The 19,179-nt window shown below is 44.3% G+C and overlaps 1 protein-coding gene across 3 annotated transcripts in view; it reads right to left on the bottom strand.

Annotated features, from left to right (window-relative positions):
- The window catches only part of LOC133349684 (double-stranded RNA-specific editase 1-like), a 150,867-nt gene that overhangs the window by 107,857 nt on the left and 23,831 nt on the right, over nt 1–19,179 (bottom strand). Inside the window, exon 1 of one of the 3 annotated variants that reach the window (XM_061563331.1) lies at nt 6,053–6,155. The exons of 1 other annotated variant lie outside the window; for it this stretch is intronic. In XM_061563331.1, coding sequence (XP_061419315.1) covers nt 6,053–6,104 — 52 coding nt within the window. In that variant the 5' untranslated portion in view covers nt 6,105–6,155. Of the gene's footprint in view, nt 1–5,324; nt 5,385–6,052; nt 6,156–19,179 lie in introns of those variants that run through there. One more of the 3 variants, XM_061563333.1, reaches the window with a different exon arrangement.

The following is a 19,179-nucleotide window of genomic DNA, read 5'->3' as shown; positions in this document are numbered from 1 at the left end:
TACACCCCCCAATTTACATTCTCCTAAGATCTCCCGTACGAAAGAAGTAATTGATTCCGATGGGCCTTCAGCCAGGTTAATAAAAGGCATATAAAGAAGGCTCAGCCTATGATCAACCCACCTGGAATGTGCCCAATCTCTTCATATCTCATAAGCTAAGCAGGGTTGAGTGTGGATAGTCGTTGGATGGGTAACCACAATGCACAAAACGTGTGTTAGAGGGTGCATCAGAGCAATGCTTCAGAGGGCAGTGCAACAACAGATTTCGTTGCACTGTGCTATGCTCCAAATGCTCATCACCTTCACCAATTTGCACTGACCAGCACGTTAAAGTATGGTCAAATAAACCCCACAGCCCACACGGCATCAACAGGCATCATCCAGCAGTGGATTTGCAAAAAGGCTGCACATGTACAAGAAGGCTCAGCGTACAAACGTAACTATAAACAACATACAGCATCAATCGCACTATAAACAGCATACTGTACCTGTAAGTAGAAATATGGTAATGCTTCGTTAACACAGTTTAAAGGAATGACTCGGCTCATATGAGTGGTTCACAAGGCAGAAACATTATGAAACGCATATAAAACAGCCTAGAGGCACATCAATCAACACGTCGCAACTCTTCCACGAAAATGCAACGCAAAACATGTAACACTTCTACAGCACACTATTATTTATGCCTCATGAGCAATTCGCTAATCAACCAAAACACCTGAAATTCAGGGGGCCATATGGAATGTTGTCGTCATGACATTTTCAGCTTCACCCCTTGCACTAAATATAAAGCAGTGTCTAAACACAGGCACGCAGGTTTTACACGATTTTTTTGTCACGGGCACGCAAGGCATTTGGTAGAGGAACATTGCACGCATACAAATGCTTCCTAATTGCGGTGTCTTTAGTAAACACCACATTGCAATGCCGTCTCATCAACCAACCCAACCGATTTTTGGAGGATGTAACTGCATCAACAACAGACCCCGTGTTGGTTCAACGCTTCCGTCAAATATTATACTCAGCCCTGCAATATCTTGGTTATGCCGTGGCTGGTGGAAGAGCCCCCCAATAGAAGGAATTCTACAGAGCCTCTCAAAGAGAGTATATTCGCCGAGTTGTTTCCACGCTGGTCACAAGTGTTGGAAGAGGTTGGAGCACTCACACTTTACCCCACCACACACAACCTGTCATGTGACTAACACAACTCATTTATATCTGCTGGGCAGACAGAGGCGGCTCTTGGCTGGCCATCGAACTAAGACAGTGGACATTGCATCGAGCGCTCCCAGGTAGCGCTTCTGCGGCCACCTGGAATGCTCTTCCTTCCGATATTAAGAAACAATTGAAGCTTTGCACTTTTGTATCTAGATTGAAAACTCATTTTTAAAAATCTGATTTTTGTGTTTAAGTTTGTTGTCCTTTCCCCCCCACTTCCGAGTAGCACGGTTGGCTACGTACGGTGCGAAAGAAGTTCAACATACATACTGCCCATCGACTAACACTACCCATAGACCCGTGGTTGTGAGATGTCAACTCCCTCGCCTGCTATGCAGGAGGTCCAGGGTTCGATCCCGACCCTGACGCCTGCTGTTGTATATTTGGGAGTTTGCGTGTCTCTCCGTCTCCCCGTGGTCGATGTGGGAATTTTCTCTGGGTCCTGAGAGTTTTTCCCCCCTCCGCATTTAGAATCAACATCACGCGTTCACAGAGGGGGAATTTAAGAAATTTGCCCAGTGTTTCAAATGTCGCGCCAGGAGATCAAGCCAGCACCCTCTGGTTTGCAAGTTCAGTGTGTGATTAGACCATGGAGGTATCCCCATATATGATTAAAAAAAACAGCAATACAAAAGCATACACGGAAGTGTATTAACTGTCACGTAACAGCAGCATGAAATGGAAAAGGCTAAGATTATTAATTGCACTACGGGCAGTCAGTCCAAAAAGCTGATATTGGAAGAGTTTGCACAATTAAATAAACTTGGTGCACAATTATCCTGATACGATTAAAAAATTTGAAGTTGTTAAGTGTATAAAATAATAGATCACGACGTTTCGATCGCAACACAAGCAATCGTCATCAGGTGGGACAACCACAGCAAGAAAAAACTGATGACGATTGCTTGTGTTGCGATCGAAACGTCGTGATCTATTATTTTTCTACCTACGTGACTTAACCGAAAGAACCAAAGAGTATGGAGTCCTGCAGTCACGAGCTTCAAATCAAGATTGTTAAGTGCGATTTAGAGAATATGAGTAATATACATTAAATTATAGTTGGTTTTTTTTTATTTTACCGATTTCTGAAACCAATTATGCGCAAACAAAGTAAAACATATGCACTCATTAAATATGTGAATAATTGAAAAGCCTTTGTTGGAGTTGTTGACAAGCTTGATAACAGAGTGAAAAAATATCCTGACATGGCAAATGTGCAAGGCACATCATTACATGTGAGCAGAAGTGTAAGGTCATGACCTTGGGCTGAAACAAATGCATAAGCTACGGGCAAGTGAGACTGCGAAAAGGTGCTCAGCAATTCATCACAATGTAAGCTCTCCTTTTGATTCCTTACTCAAATGTATTATTTAGTTTACAAGTTAAACGCTCATAACATGCACTTAACTTTATTGGTTAATACTGATTACCTGCTAGAGATTAAAATAAAAAAAATGTCCATGCAGCCTTATTAGAATATTAAATTTCAAAGTTGGTGCAAATGCAATGCACGTTCGTGCCAAGTCTCAGTGTTCTTGTGCAAATTGGTGTGCGATCCCCCCCCCCCCCACCTCCCCACCTCAAAATAAGATAATATGCAAATTCCCAAGTCCCAAAAATGCACACGCTGTGATAATTGACCAAAAGAAAGCAGCAACCGTCTTCATCATGCAAAGTGACATTCAAATTGTGGCACAAAAGCAGCGACACTTAAAATGAAAGAAAAAACCCAACTCTTACATAAATAATTTAGGGACCATAGATGTGCCACTGAAACAGTGCTGGTCTCGTTGTTCTCTCGGCCACCAGAGTGTTTAATGACCCAAGTCCATCTGCTTGTGCAAACACAAGTGAATTGACGAGCATCGCCTCCTGCAGAGACCGCCTGAATAACTAAGTGTGGGGGGGGGGGTCACACGTAAACCCCTCAGCAGGGCCCGACCATCAACAGCTACAAATTGTTCATCTGTCACGGACGCGTTCACTGCATAGTTTTGAATAATTGAATGGCGATGATAGCCCTGAGATGAAATGCCCGATACGGGAGTGGGGAACGTCGTGAGCTAATGTTGGGGCCCACCCAGGAGATTCGATGAATAACGGCAATCTGATGAATCCTCACACATGCCCCGTTTGTTTAATGTTTACTATAATCACACATACTTTTGGAGAAATTTCCCATATGCAAATAGGTTTTTGTTTTACTTTGCTTAATTATTATGTTATTGCTGGAGAGCACTATCGAAAGAAATTTCACAAAACCTTACTCTGCAGTGAAATAGAACCGCTTCGAATGTAAAACACTGCAACACCGCAGCACTTAATGAAGGGCGCTTATGTGATTTACAGTGCCACTTGATTTATTACTAAAAACTGTCACGGCAGGATTGGGGGGGGGGTACAATCCCACCAACCTTCCCTTGTCCAATGCTTAACAGAGTGCAGGAGTGAATTACATGCTGATGGAGAAGCGGCCCTCAGGTGTCATTGTGATGCCCGCTCCACCGAATGCCACAGCGACTCGTAGGGTCTGCACTGCCAACGGGCACACATCTCTCAGGAGGAACAACAACCCCATGGTCGGTTCCCGAGTGACTGGGATTCGTTGCGCCAACACTCCACCTGTGCCCCGGGCAGATTATACACCGCGAGTGTATTGCCAATGATGACCGTGATTGCTGCGATCATAACTTGTACGATCGCGTGGCCCCGACATTGCCAAAGTGAGGGCAGCAATGGCGAGTTGGAGCACCTCACCCCCATGGCTCCACACACATGATCACCGACACTTGAACGTCAATCAACCATGATCAATCTACCGCCGGATGAAGGCCTGTTCTCTCATGATCCAGTCAAATCATAACAATAATAACCTCCCACCGCCTTGCACCTACACATCAGTTGATTTCATCGCTCCATATGCCCTGTGAACGTCCTTTCAGCAAATTCGAATTTGTCAACAAACCCACGTTGCATGCACTGCTTTACCAGACCAAAATTGGTCCCTAGTCAGAATGCACGGCTAAATAATCAATCAGGCACGGTCCCCTCATCAGCTTTTGGGCTTTTACCATGGTTGGTGTACAGCTCAGCAGGGCTCCCATTCATTAGAGTTTGAGTTTAAATCCCACGCAAGTCAGCTCACACGCATTACGATGATCATCATAGCTTCAGAAGCTTCAACACGAGCACCTACCCTCCTAGTGCGGCGACACAGATTGATGCTGCTGGAGCAGTGTTATTCTCTATTAGACTTGTCTCTGCCATAGAAGCGTGTAATTTCAGTGTCGCCTTCCCACCAAAATGGGCACCTCAGAAATGCCAATTAAAGCGGAGGCATGACTGTTAAGATTATTTTGGCTTTGAGAAATAAAAAGACTCCCAATCAAGTGCACAGAGATGATGCAAAATGCGTCTTCAATAAATATTCAATCAAAGTGCATATACTTTGATCGAGGATGGTGCCAAAGGGCTGTACGTTGTCAAAACCTACATCTTGTCGCACCAAACTCAAAGACACCTCTTTAAGCCATTACATTTAGGTCAACGTGAGGCATGCTAGAAACTCTCTTATGCACGCGCCTGAATGAATAGCGTCAGTACAAAACAGAAACAACAAAAACAACAACAGTACAAAACAGAAATAACCAAATTAATTCCATCTAAACAATCGCATTGTGCATCGGCGGATCATGTGACGAACTGGAGTTCGGTGTAATTTAAAACACCTAACACGGCACAGAGCTCAAAAAGCACGACATCTCTAATTGCGTATTAAATTATACAACAAACGTACCGTACGTGCGTGAGGCGGCGACGGTGTGTTGATTTAAAAAATCCAGTAGCGACAACAATAATTGTGTTAATTTAATTTCACGAAAACGAAAGCATCCGTTGAGTGCGCAAGCTTCAATTAAGCTTTAAGGAAGTGAGAACAATTTGCGCTGTCTTATACCGCATAAACGTGCTCCGTCGCTGTTATTGCCGATAGAATAATTGATTGTTCTTGTTGTTATCATCGAGCCCGTAGGAAGGCGGCTTAAATAGCTCTACGTCGGACAATTAAAAAACACGAGTTGCAAAAATAAGAGTAACACAGACTTACGGGGGGAAGCCCCAGCAAAATGTGCGCAGCAGTGGGACAGCGTGCGACGACCGGGGAGACGACTAAGCTGAACGCAACGCACGCAACACACGCAACCAGGTCGCATGCAACACACACACGCAACCAAGTCGCACGCAACACACGTAACCAGGTCGCACGCAACACACGCAACCAGGTCGCACGCAACACGCGCAACCAGGTCGCACGCAACACACACACACGCAACCGCAACCAGGTCGCACGCAACACACACAAACTAGGTTGCACGCAACACACAAACTAGGTTGCACGCAACACACACACACAACCAGGTCGCACGCAACCCACACAAACTAGATCTCACACACACGCAACCAAATCGCACGCCACACACAAACCAGATCACACGCAACACACACACACACACAACCAGACAGACGCAGCGCGGCGCACTAAGCCCGCCGCCACCACCACCGCCACCAACTACTGCTACTACTATACTACTACGTGTGCGCACCGGGGGCTGCTGAGGGGACACATCGGCAATTAAATACACCCACACCACACCAAACACGGCCACGCGCCCAAGTTAACAACACTTATAATCACACGAGTGCCAGGCCCTGCTTGTTGTTGTTGTTGACAACAACGATAGCAATCGCGCCGAGGTATTTTTCTAAGAAGCGAGAGAGAGGAAAAAGGAAGTGGAAGGAGAGGGGGGGGGGAGCAGCATGGGGATAAGAAACCGACCTGCTGTGGTGGTGGCCGCTTCGTCCAACAGCGCGAAGCTCGCGTCCGCCATGTTGCCTCTGCACACCGAGGCGCGTGCTTCACGCGAGGGGGCGGGGCTATAATCCAGGGGGCGGGGCTATGATCCAAGGGGCGGAGCTATGATCCAAGGGGGCGGGGCTATGAGCCAAGGGGGGCGGAGCTATAACCCAGGGAGGCGGGGCCATAATCCAAGCGGGGGCGGAGACTTTAATTGAGGGGGGAGGGGCTTCTTAAAGGGGGCGGCCTATCAAAGGCGGGGCTTAGCTAGAGAGAGGCGGAGTCTGCGCGATGACGTCATCGTCCCACCCGGGAATCGGGGAGGAGGGAGGGGGAACCCTGGAGTGTTGCAAGAGAAGCGCGCGCTTTTGATTGGACAATGACGGCGTTGCCGTGGGTGATGAGGGGGCGGAGATTGGGTGGTGACGTCAGCGAAGAACGAGATGCTGATTGGATGTTGGTTGGCGGGGTGGGGGGAGATGAAGGTGGGGGTTGGGGGGGGAGGGTGTGAGCGGTAGGCGGGGATAGAGGCGTGACGATGGGCGTGGCTTCCAGTTTGATTGACGGGATGAGTGGGGATGGGGCATGCGCCGTTATGTTTTGATTGAACAATAATCATTAAACCAGGGAAGAGCGTGAGAACGCTATTATGTGTAGGCTTTTACACTTCATTATAGTAAGGACCTTTCATTAGGCGGGTATAACACACAAAAGGAAAACTATTCTGAGAAATAAAATATATGCAAGTGTAAAAAAAAAACATCTAATGTTATTTGTGAAATCGTTATTGCATGCAGGAAATGCACATTACAATTCTGCGATGCTATCATCACTCGTGAGCAATCCACTGCTAGGTGAAGGCCTCCCCACATGACATGGCCATGCCCCATATATGTCACTACTGCATGTCAGTCCTGCACCAGAGCTCATCGCATAATCTCCCCCCGGTGATTGTCCAAACTTCCACAAGTATCATTCTAGATTGTTCCACAAGTATGACATCTAGAACATCCACATCTGCAAATTACCTTGATTCTTAGAGTTTATTGTGTTTTTTTGCTAAATCGATCTACATCGCATTTTCCCCACTAGTTTTATGCTTTTCTTTGTCTCGTCAATGATGATTCAATCTTTCCTTGATAAGGGCTGATAATTTAGATTTATCGATCCTCAATTTTAAAAAATGTTACTGCTTTTATGCTTCCATTACCTATGACATCTCAAATATTTTTTTGGTAACGAATTAGTGACAGTATCTCATTATTTTCCTCATGATTTGACATAGTTTGGTGTACACGTACTGCATTATATATTTGTTATTTCATTTTCATCCCTATCCTTATTCTAAATCACGCTTACTGTGGTGTTATCCATCCACTTACTCACTCTGCTTATCAATGGGTATGAGGCTGTTCCTTAGACTTTAAACTCTCCTACCTTCTGAACTAGACCTTTGATATTAACTGTTTTAATTTGTACTCTTTGGTTCTTTCGGTAAAGTCACGTAGAAAGAAAATAAATGAAATAATAGAATACGACATTTCGATTGCAACACAAGCAATCGTCATCAGGTAGAACTAAATTTGAGAGAGAGACAAAACACAGACACGGAGACACACAGACAGACACAAGCAGAGAGAGACAACACAGAGACACACAGAGAGAGACACACAACATAGACACACAGACAACACAGAGACACACAGAGAGAAACACACAGAGACACACAGAGAGAAACACACAACATAGACACACAGACAGACACACAAGCAGAGAGAGACAACACAGATACACACAAAGAGAGACACACAACATAGACACACATTTAAGGCCTTGACACAGCCTCGACACAGAGGCATTGGGTATCTGTGTGTCTATGTTGTGTGTGTCTCTCTGTGTGTCTCTGTGTTGTCTCTCTCTCTCTGCTTGTGTGTCTGTCTGTGTGTCTCCATGTCTGTGTTTTGTCTCTCTTTCAAATTTTTTTTTACCTGATGACGGTTGCTTGTTTTGCAATCGAAACGTCGTATTCTATTAGTTGAAAAATGTCTTTCTACGTGACTTTATCGAAAGAACCAAAGAGTAATTCCTGCAGTCACAAAAGCTTCAAATCAAGTTTGTTAAAAAAAATTCCTGGACTGTAATTAGCTTTATTCTATATTTGGCTATGTTGAAGTGTAATTTGCATCGCACTCGTCTGTGAGCACTTGCTTGTGATGCTGAATTTGCCAATGATAGAGAAGTCTTTCCTAATGTGAAGTTTGCACGTGACAATAAAGGTTGGGCTCCTTTATGTCCATAACCTTAGACTCCTTGAAAAAGTGATGAATTATCTTCATGTCCCTATGAGTTGGAAACTCCAATAAATGCCCTCTCTCCCTTCCGAGTGCGGTCTTTCACGTTTGGCCGTGCACTGACCACTTATTCCCTCAAGCTTTTGCCACGCACCGTTCGTGTGGGCATCTTCAAGAGTTGAATCGTGGACAGCTGTCAGCAGTAGCGCTTGGTGATGAAAGTTTGAGACGTGAAATTCTAAACATACTGACTACCCTGAGAGACCAAACTCGGATTGTGCGTGACTGCACAACAACCTACATTCCAAAGTTATCCTCTGTTGTGGAAAAAAAACAAGCATTGAATCAATTATATATTTTACATTCAAGGTTGCAGTATATGTTTGCGTCCGTTCAGTTGTCACTTACTGTAGACATGTTAAATTTATACCACTGACCCAGGGCTGTAAAACAAAAATATGATCGCCACTCACCACTCCACACTCATGTTAGTCACTGATCTAATGTTGTGAGGAATTACCAAAGCTTGCAAGCTGCTGAGAAGAGGACGTTAAGGAGTTCTGTGACATCATTATTTGCACGAGGATGCCGTTTTGTCCGATGGTGTTCTGACCCTAATTACAAATTTGAAGATTTAGCTACGGCATGTCTGGTCTTGGTCTTGTGAAATGCGTAACTCAGTGGGCTGCAAACCTGGTGAATTAATGGAATTCAATGAAATCAAATGAATCAACATAACTGTAGTAATAACGATGACAATCCGAATAATAGTTGTGTCATTTCTGCGCGTGTTTTATGACCGTACGATATTTTATTCTGATGCAATTTTTTTTTTCCTCCGGAGCATTTTGTGGAGCCATTTCCAAAAATGCGTATTTTTCAAAACGTCTGTGGCCAACCGCAGACTGATGGCTTCGCTTTTCTGAGGTCACATATTCTTTCATAGCCTGGGGTATCGATACAAGCAGCCTCAAATGACCAGTGCGACATTTTCGTTTATTTTCCAAACACAATGACTTGTTTCGTCTACGGGTATTTCAGAGGCTGATGTCTGTGTTTTTTTTTTTCACGACCCATTGGAGAACAACTTTTTCAGGTTGATGGCCCTATTTTTAAAAGGTCACGTATACAATTTTATATAAACGTATGAAGCGTGCGCGCGCGAAGTGTTTATTCATAACCTTCACAGGCTTTTGCGTAACCCAGTTCAACCACCAACTTTGACACTGAGACGGAGTATAGAAGGGGCCTTTGTAAAGTGGGGACCGTACAGCGTTTGACACCGGCGAGCCACGATTCTCAATGCCGGCTGCTAAACTCCGTCACACGAGTGGCTGGCTCCATCTGCGAGCGTCAAATCGTTCAGCACGGAAAATCTGAGACGACTAAAATGTGTGTGTGTGTGTGCTTAGTTTGTTGTCAAAGATGGAGAGTGGTGCGCTACGAACCTGACGAACCGAGTTCGATTCCTGCTCACAGCCAAAACTAAGTGACGATTATCTGAGCTGGTCCTGGGCCTCCGCTAGGTCGACTCAGGCTCAAATGAGTACCTGGTGCGGTGTGTAAAATATCGCTTCTGGGGAGACAAAGGTGGCCGGGCGTGGTGCTGGCCACCCACCCCTTTGTGTGTCGTGCCGGCCTTCATAGGTGCTCGCTAACAGCTCTTGCCCCAACAATCTGTTAAGGCTATACGGGGATCTTTGTCTTCGTTTGTTGTCCTTCCCCCGCACATCCGATTAGCGCGGTTAGCTAGTACGGTGCGAAAGAGGTTAAATATACATTCGTACAGATATCTCTCTCTCTCCCTTGCACCAGATCTCGGAAGATAAGCAAGATTTATCCTGGACAGTGCTTCGATTCGCCATCATTATAAAAAGTAGGCAGGTTGTTGGAGGCTGTGGAAATCCGTGGTAGGTAGCAGAAATCATTTTAGAAAAAAATGCCACTGTTGTTCTGTACTTCTATGATCCCACATCCATGCTCACCAGGCTGCACCGACTAGCAAGGTTAAGTATGGTCAAATAACTTATAAACATGCACTGCATTGGGAGAACCTCTTCCAGCAATGGACTGATAGAGGTCTGTCTATATCCTGTACAAGTACGTTTATATATGAAAGTCTCCCTCTTGGGGAACAACTAACAAAAGCCCAAAATTTCATTGTTGGTTCCCTCGTAAAGGCTATTGGAAATCCACTCAAGTGTATTATATACTCGGTTGAGATAAAGTATGGCATACACGGGAGTGACTTTCCAATTTCGGCAAATACCACTATTCCATCTGTATGTCAAGGTTATGGTGGGAGAGTCTTTAAATGGCCTTAGACGGCCTAAAGCCCTGTTGAATTGTGTGTACACGTTAATGTAGATGGCTATACTTGCTGCAGGTTGAGGAATGATTTCGTAATACTAACTCGATTGTAGTGTTCATACGTATTACTGCTGCAGCGCTATTAATCAGCTGATGATTTACAAACGGGAGTACAATTTTTTGCACATTTCTTGGAGACTAAAAAAAATGTAAAATGGAAGTCATATAACAAATAGACAGCAGTAGTGTTCCCAACACAACGCTCGATTATTCATTTCTTATGTGAGAGCTAGGCATTAGCTTGACCGGATGCAATAGCTCTTTTGCAAAGAATATCGAGGAAACTCGACAAGGTTGCTTAGATATATAAGCTGAAAAGTACATCAACAAAAAAAACATGCAGAGATGCATGCTTGAAATGACACTGACAGACGCACATATAACTCATCGATAAGGATTCACATGTATTATGTAGACTGTTAAGGAAGTAAGTGGGCTTGGGAAGGATAGATTAATAGTGCAGATGGCCAATGGATGAGGCTGATGATGGAATGGTAGCCGAATACCCAAGAGGATGACTACCACAGAGATTGTGTGATCAGAATGAAAATCTTGATTTTGTCCTGGAGAAATATGATGTATGTCCGTCGAAATTCTTTCGCACCGTACGTAGCCATAACGCGTTAATCGGGGGGGCGGGTCAGTAAATTGGCAGCGAGGTTAGTAGTTCGCGTGCAGGAGCGAAATGTTTTATGGCATCACATGATTTTTTAGGGATTGCAATGATGTGGGGAGGCCTTTATCCAACAGTGGATAGACAATGGCTAATCACTGTGATGATACAGGGAAGGGGCCATTATGACAGTTGGTGATTGATTTAGAAAATGTTGGGCTTGCACTATGATTCTTAGAGTCTGTCATATGCAGTAATATTACAGGTTCTATAACTGCCACTTTACAAAAGTCTCAAATCAAAGTCAGGTTACCAGATTCTAAAGCACATTGTGCTAACCACTGCACCAAAACTCCCCACATCCTATACCAAGACAAAGATCCCCCGTCTAGCCTTACTATATTGTTGGGGCAAGTGCTGTGAGCAAGCACCTATGAAGGCCGGCACGTTACAGCGAGGGGGTGGGTGGCCAGCACCACACCCGGCTGCCTTTGTCTCCCTAGTAGCGATGTTTAGATACTGCACCAGGTACGCATTTGAGGTTGAGTCGACCTAGGGGAGGCCCAGGGCCGGTTTATATTTTCGTCTACCGATGTTGGTCGTGAGCAGGACTCGAACTGGGGTCGCTGGCTTTGTAGCGCAGAGCGCAAACCGCTTGCACTATGGCTCCCCCTCCCCACATCCTACATACATACACACACACAGACACAGCTGTGCATAACCCCAGCAGTAACATAGACGCAAGAAGAAAAACGAAATAAAGAAAAATATTTCTTTGCTATCTGCAGAATTAATGCATTGGCTCGTGGTGGCTTTTTTTTTAGCCAACCCGTTTTTTTCAATACTGCGTTGTTGTCTGTCGATCAGTGTAATAGCGACGACTCGAGAGCGAATGCTACACGCTGTGTGCTCACTCGTATATCGCCCTTGCACGCCGAGAGCACGCGATGCTGAGCTGTCCATCACTGCTTCTGGCCGCAGTGAAATGAAGGTGGTTTGTCTGCACGGAGGCAGCGGCATCAGCAGAAGCAGCAGCAACAACAACAAACAAACAAATCCCAGCCGCGTGCTCAGCGCCGGTATAACTTTCAGATATCCTACAGTTCGCTTCCCAAAGATTACGATCTTAATTGGAGAGGCTGTGCACGCGAGAGAGAGAGAGAGACACTTCAGCCTGCTAACACACTCACTTCAGCCTTATCGGCTGAGAAGCACAGATGCAATATTCTGTTTTGCTTTCAGAATTGGTTGTTGTTGTTGTTGCTGGAATAGAGAAGTCAATATTTATTCTGAAATAACACGTGTTCGTAATTATACCATTTTTTTTGCCCATTGTCAATCCTCGACCGAAATGATGGCTTTACAATGCCTTATTGGAAGTGTGGGGGTTATTTTACCAAAAAAATTCATGCCAGTCAGTTCGGGTTGGTGTAGGAGTAGTGAAGGACACTGCCGGACGGTGAGTTAGTGGGCCGGTTAGGACTGGTGCATTGTTTGCCAGTGATGTTAACCTTGGCCGGGGATCGAACTCAGGTGACTGGTGTTTCGTGGTGCAGTGTGATAAAGCGTTACGCTCCATCCGACCAATGTTTTGCACCCATACTCTTTGGTTCTTTCGGTAAAGTCACGTAGGTATAAAATAAAATAAATTAAATCACGACGTTTCGGGCGCCCGATCAACGTGGTGTGACTGGCACCACACCCAGTAACCTTTGTCTCCTGAGTTTTGATGTTTGCACACTGCACCCAGGCTTAGTTGACCTAGGGGAGGCCCAGAGATGATACCACTTGCCACTGACGTTATTCATATATGGGAATTGAACTCTGGTTGTTGAGTTTGAAGCCCAGTGTGCTAACCACTGCACTACCACTCCCCATACTTTATGCACACACAAAGAAGCTGAATGGTGTAGTGACTAATGTGCCTGCCACTAAGCCAGATAAAATGGTTTGACCATTCAAATTCCACCTCTGCCATGTGATGTCAATTAATCATTGAATGCAATCCTTTTGATGCCTTCTGATGCTCAGAATAGAAAATACCTATAACGCATACATCATGCGTATATACAGAGCTTCAAATATTCACTATTGAAATAATTCAATCCATCAATTATTGCTTTGATTAATGGAATAAAAATTAGACAAGATAGAGATGAAATAGATTAATGAGCTTTTTATGTTAATCGACGCCTTATGTTAATTAGCATTTAAAATTGAGCTGATATTTTATACGGCCACATATTTTCAATGAACCTGGGGCTCCCTGATCCTCTTGGGAGCTTCAACATTTGCTTAGTTTCTTTGCGCTTAAAGCCACCACTGCCTACGAAAATACACAAGCAATACTTGTCGGGCACAACTGCTGTTTGACCACAACGCACCTCTCCGTCTTTCGCCGTAGGCGCCACCAGGTGAGGAAGGACAAAAAAAGACAAAATCCCCCATAAAGCCTGAACAGACTGTTGGGGTAAGCGCTGTTATCGAACACCAATGAAGGCCGGTACAGCACACCAGAGGATGGGTGACCAGCACCACGCCTGGTCGCCTTTATCTCCCTCTTGGCGATGTTTACGCACCACACTAGGTACTCATTTGAGGCTGAATCGACCTAGGGGAGGCCCAGGACCGGTTTAGATAATCGTCACTGGTGTTGACCGTGAGTGGGATCCGAACTCGGGTCGCCAGGTTCGTAGCGCAGCGTGCTAACCGCTACACAGGGGGGTCCATAAGCGTTCGGGCCAGGTCACACCGGCGGCGTATCATGAATTAATTTCACGCAAGGGCTACCAGGCCATTTTTTAAAGACCTTCAGCGACCCAGTCGCGAGCTGGCCCTGCATGCCACAGACTTTTACAAGAAAAGAGAATTTGATTTAGTGGAAGCCATGACCGACACGCCATGGGGAGGCCTTCATCGAGCAGTGGATTTACCAAGGGCTGTGCATAGTTTTTTTTCCTATAATAAAAATAGTAAAAGGTGGCTTTTTTGTGCTGCTCTGCTCGGTGATGCAAAGCAGTAATTCTCAATGTTTTTACAGTATTCCTGAGTTGCTATTGTATTTCGACGCGACATAATCCCACGTTTTATTGTATTAATTTCAGGATAAGAAACCTCATTGTTAATGTTTCAATGAAATTGCGTATTAATGCATGAAAATGACACGTGCATTGCCACAATGACCTTAAATGTCCTGTATGTGCGGAGCGGAGCGTGGCCTAAATTACCATCAAATTACCCCTCTGCTGCGTGCGTTACATCTGGGTATTAAATATTTCACAATGTGCCCTTCCATTGTCACAGTCATTCTCTATCCGCCTGTTGATGACACATGCGTGTGTGCGGAGTATTTGACAATTTGCCAACGTTGTTACTTTTGTTTTAGAATAATAATTGAATATATTACGCGAAACAGTTAGGCAAATGACTGTGCATGTAAATGACGTAGTAAATAGTGACACTATTGTTGAGATTCAATCAGGGGCGGTTTCTTCATTAGGGCGATTGGGCGACGCACCACCAATGTCATTCAACCACAGTCACGCTAGCCGTCACTGTCAGCCTCTAGATATAGTCCAATCAGCGTCATGTCACGTTCTGTGGAGTACCGCCTCTTTTGGGGCGATTTCACTCCGGCTGAGAATCGCCCCGAGTGGCCCCATAGACTTACATTCAAAGATGTTTTTTTTTCGAACGGGGCGCTTCCATGCATTCTCTATGGCTTCCGGGAGGGCGAGCCCTAACGTGTTTACGTCATCATACGTGCTTACGTCATCATACGTGCTAACGTCATCATACGTAAGCACGTTTCATCCAACAATATAATTTATCGCTACCTAGTGGAATCTTTAATAAAATAAACTTGAGTGGTTTGTTTTAATAGTGAGTATATAAACAAACAAGATGTATTGTAAGAGTCACTTTATTTTTCATTAATATTAAAGAAGTGAAGTTGCCTTTACATGCTTAAGCTGTTAATTTATTCATTGCATGGGTGGACCTTATCCTTATCAATCATCCAGACATTTGCCCCCCCTGAGAGATTTTGCAGGAGCCGCCACTGGATTCAATATGTCCCTACAATCTATTTCCATCATTACTTTTCTTTATTTGTTTAGCTTTCGCCATTTTGGTGATTGAGCCCATTCTTGCAAATTAGACTATCCTTGGTCTCTTCAGTTCTTCTTCTTGGTTCTTTCGGTAAAGTCACGTAGAAGGGAAGTAATAAAATAATAAAAATAAAACACAATAAAATAATTCTCACGACGTTTCAGCCACAACGCAAGCAGCCGTCCTCAGGTGAAAACCAGGTCTGTCGAGGTGACAGAGTCTGAATCAAACAGCACACGAGCTTGGAGCCTTGTGGCCGAAACGTCGTGAGAATAATTTTATTGTGTTTTATTTTTATTATTTTATTACTTCCCTTCTACGTGACTTTACCGAAAGAACCAAGAAGATGAATCCCTGCAGTCACGAAAGCTTTAAATCGAAAAATCTTCAGTTTTTGTTTGGTTGAACAAATAAACTTCACTTACTCCAGCACATGCCGCTCCTCATAGAGCTGACGTCGTGCATTGAGTTCTTGTAAACGGTTGGTAGATAAGTAGTGCCGGGGCGATAAGCCTAATTGGCCAAATCATCAAGTCAAAGGTCAGTTTTCCCCATCATTTTGACCTCGTTCGCATAAACTGCACAAAATGAGTTTTCCAATTACATCTCATTCATAATAAATTGGTGGAGCGGTCTCAGAGGAATTCTCCGGACAAACATACAGGCATACAGATTAGTGGCCTATGGTGTAGCTCATAATTTATAGCCTCTCGTTGATCCACCGCTGGATAAAGTCTCTCACATGCCGTTTTGTTCAAAGGGGTGATTTAACTTTATTTCACCACACTGGTTAATGGAGGCTGGGTATATGGGTGGCGTGGGGGTGGTCCAAGACTGGTAGATATCATTCGTCACTGATGTTAACCGCACCCTGGAATGGAACTCGGGATGCCCGTTTGACAGCACAGTGCGTTAACCGCCGTTGCGTAATAACACGGTCATAATACTATCTCAACGCGCAATAAAATATATGACTGTGTATATATATACAAGTTTTAAGGGACGTTGATGATACGGGTCTCACTCAGACAACGTTGAAATATTTTAGGTTAGCGAGAAAATGACGGTGTTTTTTTGTATATATCTAGCCAAGGCAGTTGCTGTATTCATATGCACGTATGCACCCAACCTGTGATGCTGTAACTAAGTGATCTGCATTGATAGGTCACGCATTAAATTCCAACCGCAGCATAACAGTTTCCTGGGTTTCCATAAAATGTTTCCGTTCAGGCGATGGTGTGACAATTTTAAAAGTCGCTTTCGCTTGCAGCCCAAACTTTCATTTGTCCACACATTCCTCGCTTTCACCGACACGGCGAAGACACACTGATTGCCACTACATAATTAGTAAGGTGCCGGGGAAGAAAGGAAAATAGGCAGGATCTTTTACTATTTAAGCCCTTGGGCAGAGTGGAAACTATCTGTGCAACAATGTATTATATAATATTATTATATAAAAGTATAATATTTTATTATTATTTTAATTTATTATTTATTATATTATTTTATTATGTTTTATTTTTATTATTTCCCTTCTACGTGACTTTACCGAAAGAACCACGAAGAAGAAAAATGTATGAACGGTCGAAGTGATCTCTTGCTCAAATGCACATTGAGGCAGTGACCCTGTCCTCTCCTGCTTCAAGCCCTGAGGCAGTGGCGAGAATTCCACATTCCTTTTGCCAGAGGTGAGTATCTCCATAGGACAATCGCTGTAAACGTATCCTCAAAAGTGGAATTCGTCATAATTGCTTCATCAAATAAGATCAGTAATGCTTGCGATACATACACCGAACCTTGTGTGTGCACGAATCAGTTCATTTCGATGTGTATATATTGTTGCCGTGCCTGCAGTGTTGCAGTGGTTGGCGTATGTATGTTGAACTTCTTTCGCACCATACGTAGCCAACCGTGCCAATCAGAGGTGCAGGGGAAGGATAGCGAACTAAATAAATAAAAATCAGTTGTAAAGAAATTAGTTTTCAACTTATATTTAAAAGTGCCTAACCCCAGTGGCTTTCCAGTATCGGAAGGAAGAGCGTTGCAGACGGAAGCACATTCTGTGGCCGCAGCAACGCTTTAAACGTGGGCTTCCTGAGTTCGATTCGTGGCCGTGGCTAACATCATAACATAACTCGGTATCTGCACGCTCTCTGAAACGTAGGAGCGGTTCTCCTCTCCACGAAAGTGTCAGACGTACGATCACAAAAAGTGAAGTCTGTGTTGGAACTGGTTCTGGACTGACCCACGCGTCCCTTTTGTAATGGATAATGCGAGGCCGATTCGATGTCAGAGCAGCACGAGCTTCCAAATTCATGGTTTGAATGCTTTGTTGTTATAACACCAGGTGCGTCCAATTAAAGAACCCCTGAGAAAAACAAAATTGTGGGAAAAATTATAATTTGCACAATCACGTGCACGTAACGGCAATTAATATGCACATTAATATAGCTTACCAGAGGTATATACATCCTGAGAACAGACTCCGTTCAAATATCACATAATTGATCACACCAGGCATCGGAATCGTACGCAAATGTTCTTCGTACATGCAGATCTTTAATTTGCAATGCAAGAAAAGCATTAATTGTCTTGAAAAATTGTCTTGAAATTGTCCTGAAAAATAGCCATAGGGTGGGGGGTGGGGGGTTTGGCCATGAGCCCCAAAATCTGAAGCATTACCATATATGGATTCCTTTTATGAAATATTCTATGATGTATTCTGCATTTTTCAGTCTAATAGATGTTTTTAATTCCATTGCTTTTATGACTTGTTATTAGAAATAGTTCCCTACGATTTCACAATTTAACTTTTTGTTGGCAGTGCTAGGAGGGTGATTTCACTAAGATATCTGCTAATGATCCAGCAACTGAAGTTTTGGGAACATTATAGGGCCAGACTTCTAAATCACAGACACAAAAGGTGATCTAAGTTGTGTGAGCGTACATTTTACTCACTCGGAGGTTTATTTTGTGCTCTCAGAGCTGATCTTCTGTCTTCGTCAATCCATCACGCAAACTCCGGTCATCCTCACAGTGGCTTCTGGCTGGCCATCGAACAAAGATGGCCACTGCAACGAGCGCTCTCAGAAGCGCTTCTGCGGCCGTCTGGAATGTTCTTCCTTCCAATATTAGGAAGCCACTGCAGCTATCCACTTTTAAATCTAGATTGACATACTCACTTGTTTAGAACCGATTTTTGTGCTTAGTTTGTTGTACTTACCCTGCACCTTGGTTTAGCACGATTGGCTATGTACGGTGCTAAAGAAGTCCACCATACATACGTACATTTCTGGATGAAGGCATCTCCCCACACTATGTCAGATATGGGGATTGTTTGACCATGCTTCACCATGCTGGTCAAAAGTTGGTTGGTGAAAGGGGGCGAAGGTGACCAAGCACTGGTTCAGATATCACTGGACGTTGATGTTTGTCATGGCTGGAACTTGAACTCAGGAATTTGGGTTCACAGCACAGTACGTGGACCACTACACCTCACCTTACACTTAACCCTTCACCCCAGAGCTGTATATGGTCAAACCCAGGGCAAGAGAAAATCTACTTGAGAAGCCCTTTCCTTTTTTCCCAGTCATGCGTGATGTGCCCGCCCATTGAACTTGCCACAGAGTGAAATATTTCCACATCCCTTGGGCAACCGAGGGCTTGAACCCGGGACCCTGAGCTGAGAGAGGCCAGCTAAGTGCCCAGACATAAGCGCCCCCCGC

The sequence above is a fragment of the Lethenteron reissneri genome, chromosome 31, assembly GCF_015708825.2.
Source record: "Lethenteron reissneri isolate LAM-NWPU_2019-01 chromosome 31, ASM1570882v1, whole genome shotgun sequence".
NCBI classification, from domain to species: Eukaryota; Metazoa; Chordata; class Hyperoartia; order Petromyzontiformes; family Petromyzontidae; genus Lethenteron; species Lethenteron reissneri.
This window is presented reverse-complemented; position numbering and strand designations above follow the sequence as displayed.